General features: G+C 60.3%; 1 protein-coding gene across 1 annotated transcript; it reads right to left on the bottom strand.

Annotated features, from left to right (window-relative positions):
• Nucleotides 1-640: 640 nt before the first annotated feature.
• Nucleotides 641-8,915, bottom strand: ZYX (zyxin; the record flags this gene model as incomplete). Its single annotated transcript, XM_080701269.1, has 10 exons — nt 8,836-8,915; nt 8,472-8,694; nt 7,845-8,047; nt 7,626-7,718; nt 6,945-7,520; nt 2,566-2,686; nt 2,287-2,456; nt 2,006-2,184; nt 1,121-1,241; nt 641-745 (listed from the first exon to the last, which is right to left on the bottom strand). Exons 2-10 carry the CDS (start codon nt 8,677-8,679, stop codon nt 641-643), a joined length of 1,776 nt encoding a protein of 591 aa, XP_080557395.1. The 5' UTR covers nt 8,680-8,694; nt 8,836-8,915.
• Nucleotides 8,916-9,690: the final 775 nt, after the last annotated feature.

Genomic DNA, 9,690 nt, shown 5'->3' with positions numbered 1-9,690 from the left:
GCTTTTCCTGCCCATTCCCCCAGGACTGTCTCTGGACCCCGGGGGCCTCTTTGTTTTAAAAAGGGAGGTGGGGGAGATGTGAAGGCAATTGTGGGCAGGTGGGCGGTGGGGGAGGGTTTAATATATATATACGTACATATTCATATATATTTTTGTAAATAAACAGGATTGAGTTTTCATCCCTACTCCTGCTCTTTTGATGTTTATCCCTTTCTGTGATACTCCTGACAGCTGTAGGCTCTACAAAAGAGTTGACTACTAAACATTCTGGAAAAAAAGTTTTTGTTATTGTTTTTTAATTTGTAGCTATAGCCACAAGCTGGTCAGGCCAGGCTCCCAGGGGGCCAGGGCACCTCCCCACCCTCAGCAAGCAGAATACAGAGGCTGACCAAGCCAGCCAAGGGTGTCAGTGCAGTGGAAGCAGCAACGCTAAACCTGACGGCCCTCGGGTGGGACCCTGGAGGACCAGGCGATCCCTGTAGGACAGGCGGGCGCGGGGCTTCGGCACCGCTGGGTCAGAGCCCTGGAGACGCTGGGTGGGAGCTGGAACGGAGGGAGGTTCGGGGCAGCGGAGGCAAGGACTGGTCTCAGTGTGGGGGTCCACGATGGGCAGACCTGCAGTCTGGAAGGCGGCCTGTCCTCAAGTCTGGGCTCTAGCAGTGTGGCACTTCCGACAGAGCACGTGGCCGTCCAGCGGGAAACAGCCGTTGTCATCCGCTTCGATGGACAGGGGCTTCCCACAGTCCTGGAAAAAGGAAAGGTGAGGGGGGCACTGGCTGGGAAAGTCCTTGCTCCACACCAATGTCCTCCAGCTCCATCTTTGAACAAGGAGGCCAAGTGCTTGCGTGGTTCAGAGCCGGTGTCCGGCAATGCACACCACCTCCCCCTCCTCACAGCCCACCAGGCCTCTCTGCAGGGTGGGCAGCAGGGAGATTCCACACCCCCACTACCCCAAGGCAGGCTTTGAGGCCTCTCCCCCCTGACCTTTCTTCTAGAACCTCCCTGACTCTCCCATCCCGTGCCCTGACAGAACAACTCCTCCCACTGGGCAGGCCCTTCCCTAATTTATTCAAGATGCAAGCTGACCTCCCTCCCCGAGGAGAGGGGAAGGACCGCTGACCTCACACTTGTAACACTTCATGTGGAAGTTCTTGTCCAGCGCGACCACTCGCACGGTCTCATCGCGGCCAGGTTCCGGCATGATGGGCTCTGCGCACACCGAGCACCTGGGGGCGTACTGCCTGGGAGAGACAGAGGGCAGAGCTCGGTCAGGGAGGCTGGGGCGCCGCCTGCTCACCTCCCCTTGGAGAGCACAAAGGGATGAGAGCCAGGCTGTATGGCCACGTGGCAGACCGCCTTGTGCCACAGGTGTCCCGGTGGTCTTCCCACCAAAGCCCTACCATCATCCCAATCCCATCCACACCCACAGTTCAGCAGGAAACGTGTGGGAGGCTCCACCCCCACCCAACCCCCACCCCCAGCATGCCCTGACCCATGGGCGCTGCAGGACACGGGGACCTGGCCACCCCAGAGCAATCCTGAAAATGTACCCCTCAGGCCCACATCTGCAGCCTACCCTTCAGCTACACCAGGCTATTCTGCCAGCTGGCCCAAGAAAGTGGCTGCCTATAAACGCTGTTTCCAGGGAGAAATCAGTGCTCACCACAACTCATCTCCAAAGGCACTTTCAGAACCCCACCTGTGTGTGAAACCAAGTCCTCCCAGCTCACATAGCTGAGTGCTGAACACACACCCAAAGAAGCCTCTGCAAGCCGAGGGCCAGGGTGAGAGCAGCCAGTCGCAGGACTTTATACCCAGGCCTGGGGCGACTACACAGCTAAATCCATCTATGCTGTTCCTAGCTATCTACGGGCAGGACACGAGACCTCATAGCAAGACCAGGAGTTTGTGGGTATCTGGGCAGGAGGCATCCCTGGGTACCAAAGCATGGCTGGAGCCCAGAGAAGAGCCAAGAAAGTAGGTACATGGCAGAGAGGGTACTCACTTGTGGTAGTCGGGGACACAGTGGGGCCGGTTGGCCTGGTCCACAATGAAGGAGGTGCCTTCCAGGGCACAGGCGCAGACCACGCAGGTAAAGCATTGTGGATGGTAGGCTTTGCCCGTGGCCCTCAGCATGCGGTCAGTGATGGGCTGCCCACAGGCATTGCACTTCTCCAGGGTATCCTGCGGAGGGAGAAGGAGCAGGTTGGCAGGGAACTGATGCCATGGGGCAGCTTTTGAGGCTCAGCCCCACCCAGCCTGCCCCAGAACCTCAACCCAACTCACGGTATAGCAGCCCTCACAGTATGGCGCCCCCTCCAGGCTGTAGAACTGCTGTCCCTGGAGCTGCTGCTGACACTGGTGGCAGGTGAAGCAGGTGATGTGGAACAGCTGCCCCAGTGCCCGGACCGCGGGCTGCACGCGGGCCAGAGGCTGGTGGCACCGACCGCAGGACTCTGGGAAGGCCAGAGAAGGGCACCGTCAGTGGAGGAAGGACTTCACCTTCGAGGGATCTCACAGCTCGGGCCCCAGCCAGTGTGGTACCGGAGCGGGCGGCGGGCTCACCGTTCACGACCACATTCTGCCTCTGAGGATGCTCCATGTCCTGCATCAGCTGCTGGGTCAGCTGCTCCAGCTCCTCCACCTCCTTCAGGGTCAGGGGGCCTGGAGCCCCAGGAGAGCGCACCTGGAACCCCAACACTTTCTTCACACTCTCAAGGGTCACTCCTTCCAAGAGCCCTCCCAGGCCAGCTCACCCGCTCCTTCCAAAGAGGACTCAGCTTCCCCTACTTCCTAGATGCTCGGCTCTGACCTTGAAAGCTCCTTCTCCCTCCCTGCCCGGGCCCCAGCACCACGCACATGACACGGGCAGGAGACAACCTGAGCCTGGGTCTCCTATAGCAGTGAGACCTCTCCACCCGCTACCCCCAAAGCCCAACACCACCCTGCCAGCAGTCACAGACAGGCCAGAATGACGAAGCCACGCACAGAGCAGCTCAGGTCACTGAAGCACCGAACACGCCAGGGTCACGACCAACTTCACAGTGCATGCTCAGACACAGCGCCCCACAGAGGGGGCACGCAACGCGTGCACACACGTGCACACGCACCTACCCGTCCCGCCTGCTGCTGAGCAGCCCCTGTCAGCGTGAGGAGGCAACACAGGCCAGGAGTATAGGTTAAACCCTCAGAGCTGCTGGCGGGAGCCCAGCCCCGGTCCCCATGGGAAGACCTGAGTCCCTCCTGAGCGAGGGGCTTCTGGTCTACCTGACCCACCCTCCCCCTCATGCCTCAGAGGAGGTCCAAATACCAGCCCACCTCTTGTATTTCGGGAATCGTGAGTGTTGAAGATGGAGTTTGGGGTGGATTTTAGAGACAGGGCCCTGCTGGAACCCAGAACTCCAGCGTGCTCATGCAACGCTCCACAAGATTGCTACGTGGTTCTTGACCACTGCATGAGGCCACCATGGACCGTGACTCGTCCCAGAGTACTGGACCTACATCCCTCCAACACCTGGAACCTTTGCCAAGCCTCCTGCTGCCCCTTCCCTCGGTCACTCTTGCTTCTGCCTGGCTCCCCTGCCCACAGCCCCACCCCTGCACCCACAGATGCACCTGCTCTGCTTCACCCAGGGAAGCACATATCCATAGAGGTGGGGCTCCCCCAGGTCTTAGCCCCTTCCCATAAGGCTCCTGCCACTTCCTACCCTTGATTGAGTCTAGTCCCTGAATGCAAGCTCCACCTTCCACCTGTCCAGCCTTCCCTCCCTGGCATGGGGGAGGGGGGCAGAGAAAAAACCCTCTGGTCCTTGTTCCCCGATGCCACTGAAAATGCCTGTTCCATTAATTGGAAGGATAACCTTTCCAGCTACATCGCTGCTCCATAGCACCCCCATCCTTTAGGACGCTCCATCAGCGACTTCCTTCCTCAGCCTGCCAGCAGCCAAACCACTGCTTCACAGTTAAGGGAGTAGGACCTAGACCCCCTCACCTCCCAGGACCCCAAACTTCACCAGTCACCTCCCACCTCGGGACACCTTAGACCCAAGGCTCACAGTTCTCTTTGCCCCCAAGATCCTTCCCAGCCATTCCTGACTCGCCTTCTGAGCACTCATTGCTGCTAAGTGACCCTCACAGAAGCCCTGTGTGTCCTGCCCCCCACCTGCCCACGTCCCTTTTCCTCAGGACCCCAGGCTGGCCCCTTAGCCAGCTATGCCCACCCACCAGGCTCCGGTTGTCACTCCCGCGCCCTCAGCTGCCCTCCAGCTATCTGGCTCGATCTCCACTCCCAGGGCACACCACGCCTGTTTCCTGTTTCTGCCTCCGAGCTGCAGAAAGTAGGTGGAGAGATCACTGAACACTGCAGAGAGCCCGCACAACACTGCAGCACCCCCACACCACGCAGGCTGGCTCGTCTGTCTGGTATTTGGCTCCGGCGTTTTCCCAGTTGCCTCCGCTCCTGCAGCTGTTCCAAGCCTTTTCCATCTCCTCGGGGGCCCCAACAGCTTCGCCCCCTCACGCTCACGGATGACCTCACCCCCTACAAGACTGGGAAGATGGCAGGCAGCCAGCCAGCGTGCGCTACCTCTGCACACACACAATCGGCGTGCGACCCCGTCCCTGCACTCTGGGACTGCCTGCTGGTCCCTGCTCCCGGTATCATGGGCCTCCAGATTTACAGGTACACCTGGAGCCTCATCCCCTAACTTGAACCAACACATACACACAGAGTCCTCGTCTCAGCCCTCCTTTTCGCCATCCTTTGAAGATATACCCCCAACAAACTCACATTCTCACCACCTACTCAGTTCTTAACACCTTACATTCTTTCTCCACCATGAGGCACAAACAGGCTACCCCAAGGTCATCAAGGATGTCCTAAGAGTCAAATCTCTGGCCTTATCTGGGTCTTCCTACTCCTCACACCCCACTGAAGGGCTCCAGCCTGCTCACTCTCCCACCAGACCAACATGGAAGTACCCAAGGTTCCTCCCAGGCCTTCAGCTCCCCTCATCCAGGTCCCTGGAAGCCTGTCAGCTCCAGTTGCCTCAATGGCTTGTGCACACCACCATTGAAAGTTAAAGGAGGAGACACGAATCCAAGACAGGAGGATCACAGGTTCAAGACCAGCCTCAGCAACTTAGCTAGTCTCTGCAACCTAGGGACACACTGTTTCAAAACAACAACACAAAAGTTCTGAGGCTATAGCTTGGGTTTAATCCCCAGTACACACACACAAAAAAATAATGCACACACAGAAAAATAATGACAGCGCCAAGAAGGCTCCCAGCCTGGGTGCACACAGCCATATGCACACCTCTGGTTTGGGGCTGCTCCTGAATCCTCGGCCCGCCCATTCTAGCTGACTGACAGCCCTAGCCTGATGCTGCAAGTGCTCCTGGAACCTGTTGCTCAATATGCTGACAGCTGGACCCCTCCTCTTCCCTTCTGAGCCACTTCCTCTTCTGGACTTCTCTAAACATCAGGCTCTCGGAACCCCACCCTATATCCCCCTCATTTTTCTCCTCTCCTCTCCTCTCCCAACCGCTTATCAGTAGCCTCCTCCCATTGCCTCTTCCTTTATAACAGCTCTCATCCCTGGGTCTTATTTTCATTGCAACTTATGTTACAGTGGCCCAGGAGTGAACTCAACACTCGCTCCTGACCTCCCTCCCTACCTGTAGCACACATCTCTGCTGGAAAAACTTTCCAGAAAGCTTCCAAAAGCACTGTTTTCACCAATCCTCCTGACCTGGCTGCACACTACTCAGAAACCACTAATGACTCTCCAATACAGACTGGACGAGCTCCCTGGTGCGCGATTTCATTTCCTACGTCCTCTTGGCCCCCACCTACCTCTCTAAGTATAGCTCTATAATTTTCCCACAGGAACCTTCTGCTTTCTGTGCTCCGAAAACCCCTGTGTATTTTCACCCTTGAGTTTGGCCGATGCTATTCCTGTCCGAACGCCTGTCCATCTCCTCTCTGGATTCCTAAGACCTACCCCACCTTCTAGGCACCCAGGCCATATAAAGCCTCTCCTAACTTGCCAACTCCTTGCTGCCTCTGTTCTTGGTTCCTATAAGTCACAGGATTCCGAGTTACAAGAGCTCACTGGCACTTGGAAGCACTTCCTATACTGCCTCTGAGAACACAAAGGCATTCACAGCATCAGTCAGACTCTATGCATGGCGGGAAAAGGGGCCCATCAGGATCCCCTGAACTTGCAAGATCTCATCTCCTGAACTGAAGAGCAAGAACCATCTGTCTGTTTCTACTTTGAGCATCCCTATACTAGACAGAGAACCCAGCACCTCCTGAGCGTTAGCTTACTCTTCACAAGTGTAACAGCGCATGGATGGGACAGATGATGTTATTTTAGAGATGGAGAAACAGACTCCAAGTTCACCTAAGCTGCCCAGGTCTCACAGCCTGTGAATTCTATCCCTGGTCCACCAGCTCCTGCAGGCTGAACCTCTTGGAGAGCTCTCTTCTCTCCGGTGTCCCAGGTGTCCCAGGCTCCAGAGCACAGAGCACAGTGCCTGGCACTCCGCAGATGCTGGCGCAGATGCTGGCTCGGCCAGTTGTTTACCTGGTGCTTTGCCTCTTATCTCCAGATGGGCCCTCGGGCAGTGACAGCTTGGGGAGCTGGGAGATTAACTCAAGGCCCAAGAATGGGAAAAAGGTTGGACTGACTGGTGAGCTCACCCTCTCCTTTAACATTCTAATTCAGAGCACGGTTGCTCTGGCCTGGGAAGTCAGGCCCCACCCAGCCAGGCCCCTGCTGCAGACCACTTCTAACCAGTCCAACCCTATGGGATGGAAACTACAATCCCACCACCCCCATGCCCACCTTGATGCCCCAGTATCGCCACCAAAGGTCTCTGCACCTGACTTAGCCCCGTCCCCAACCCCCTAAACTCAGCCTTGTCCAAAGCTCTCACCTGGTTTTGGTTTGGAGCGGGTGGAGGTGCTGGGTGCTGTTTCTCCTGCACTGGGTACTGCTTCTCCTGTACTGGGTACTGCTTCTCCTGTACTGGGTACTGCTTCTCCTGCACTGGGTACTGCTTCTCCTGCACTCGGGGCTTCTCCCTCTGCTGAGCATAGGTGAAGCTGGGGGGCTGAGGGGAGCCTGTGCTGGTGGAAGAGGGTACCTCTGGAGGCCCCGATTTTGGGCTGGGCTGTGAGCCAGGTCCACCTGGGGCTCCAGGGCTGAACTTGGAAGCCACAGGGGTAAACTTGGGAGCCACTGGAGAAAACTTAGGAGCTGGAGCTGGGGGGGCTCGGGGGTGGGTGTTAGTCAAAGCCACAGGCTGAGGATGCGCCTGGGGCTGGGGCTGAACTTGGAGCTGGACCTGAGGCTTGGCCTGGGCTTGGGGCTGGCTCTGAGGCTGAGCCTGGGAGCTGGGAGGGACCTTCCAAGGAGGCAGAGGCGCTGTGCCCCCAGCCGCAGGCTTAGTAGTGCTGGGCTTGGGAATAAATGGAGCAGCCACAGGCGGGGGAACATATCCAGATGACACCTGAAATGGGAGGAGAGGAGGGGAGAGAAGCCCAGTTAGAAGAGGCTGCCACCCTCTTCTCTTCCCCTGGGCCAGCTTCTCCTACCAAGACCCTTGGTCCCTTACCCGAGCTTTGAAGGGATCATTCTTGGTCATGTCATCCAGCAGAGAGGACAGAGAGTCAATCTCCAGGTCAATACTGCTCACCTTCTCCCTGGGCTAGAGGGGGGCGGCCAGAGCTCCAGGTCAGGCCTCTACTCTCACCCCACCCAGCAGTAAGAGCAAAGAACCTCCTCTGGCTTCCTCAGAGCATCTAAGCAGCAGCCCCCTCCCCAGCCTTCCTACCTGCGGTGGGAGCGGGAGCGGGGTGGGGGCCTCGGGCCCTCCTTCCTCCTCCAGAGGAGGCGGTGGGGAAGGGAAGATGTCCTCCTCCAGGGGTGCAGGGGGAAACTCCTCGATCGGAGGCGGCGGCGGTGGGAATGCAGCTCCCAGAGCACACTCGGAGTCGTCGCCATCCCCAAGGACCGGAGGGGGAGGTAGGGGAAAGTCTGGAGAAGGAGAGAGGGCTGTTGTTAGGGGCCTGCTTCCCCAACCCCCCCCCCCTCTACAGCTCTAACTCCTGACCCAAGAACTCTCTTTGGGGTCCCGGAGCGCAGGTTGCCCTGGGAGCCCAGGGTCAGGACGGGCCTCGGCAGAGGCGCTGGCAGCTCCCGTTACACTTCGGAGAACAGACCCGGAGGCGAAGATTCGTGGCCCACATTCCCGCCTCCCGAGCCCAGGCCGGGGACTTGGAACGGTCCCAGGATCCCTGGCTCCCAGCCACGCGCTCCACGATGAGGTAAGACCATCTGCTCGGGACGGGGCGGCTGCGCCCAGCCCCCTCCGCGGCAACATTCCCAGACACCCCAAATTCGCAAAGCCACCGCCCCCACCCCGGAGCGCGGGGGTCCAGCCCCCAGCCCGGGCGCATACCTTCCGGGGGCGGCGGGGGGATCTCGCCCACTCGGCCCATCTGTGCACGCTGGGCCCCGGCCGCCGCGGGGGGCTCGCTGTCCCCGGCCCGGAAAGGATTCACTTTGGGCTTTGGGGCCACCACCGGGGCGAACTTCTTCTGGGGAGCGTAAAAGGCCGGCGCGGAGACAGAGACGGAGATGGCGGGAGGCGGGCGTGGGGCCGCCATGGCCGGGCAGGGCTGCTGGGGATGGGTGGCCAGGTTACGCCGCGCCGGGCCGGGGAGCCCCGAGGGTCCCAGCTCCCCTGGGCGCCCCCCACCCGCCGGGGCCCGCGCCGCCTCCCCCGGGACGCGGCACTCGGGGCCGCCGCGCGCCTGCCTCACCGGGGCGTCTCGGGCCGGCTCGCCGCCGGTCGCGGGCTCTGCGTCCCGGTCCCGAGCAGCCTCCAGCCGGGCGAGGACGATCGCGGGGAAAAGAGACGGCGGGCGGAGGGAGGGGGCGGGGAGAGAGCGCGCCCAGACCATACAAGGAGCGGCCCCGAGAGGGGGCGGGGAGAGCCGGGGAGGGCGGACCCGGCAGGAAACTCCCCCAGGAAGGGGCCCCCGATCCTGCCCCGGCCGGAGGCTCCGCTGAGGTCCACCCGCCGCCACCCACTCCCCGCCGCCCCGGCCGGGCACAGACCACCCTCCCAGGCACAGGCCTCTGATGTCATTTCCTGACCTGCTCCCCCTCCCGGCCCGGCCCGCGGGTGCCGGAGATCTGACTCACCGACCCCACTGCGGGCCGAGCCGGCGGGCCACTGCCCCAGAGGTACCGGAGCATCCCAGCCCCCTCTCCCCGCCTGCCTCTACCTGCTCCCGCGCCCCAAAGTCCGCCCAGGCTGGAGGGGCTAGGGTGGAACTAGGCTCCGGGCTGGGCGGGGGTCCCCAAGCTCGGCTGGGGTAGAAACACGAACCTCAGGAGTTCTTGGGGGATGCTAAATTCCAATGCTGGGCAACCTCCTAAGGCATCTAGGAATTCGCAGAGCCAGCGCGCCGCAGCCTGTAGATCCCTGGCCGCAGGGAAAGCCCGGGCCGCGGAATCGAGGTGGGAGAGCGGGGACCAGGCGAGGGAGGGCCCTCCGCACACTTCGGACCCGGAATGACGGACGCAGATGCTGGCGACAAGCCCTCGTCCGCCACGGCTCCTCGGCGCTCTCCGCGGCCCACCGCTTCAAGGAGCCTTTGGGCCACGGTGAG

The sequence above is a fragment of the Muscardinus avellanarius genome, assembly GCF_963383645.1.
Source record: "Muscardinus avellanarius genome assembly, chromosome: 9".
Taxonomy (NCBI): domain Eukaryota; kingdom Metazoa; phylum Chordata; class Mammalia; order Rodentia; family Gliridae; genus Muscardinus; species Muscardinus avellanarius.
This window is presented reverse-complemented; position numbering and strand designations above follow the sequence as displayed.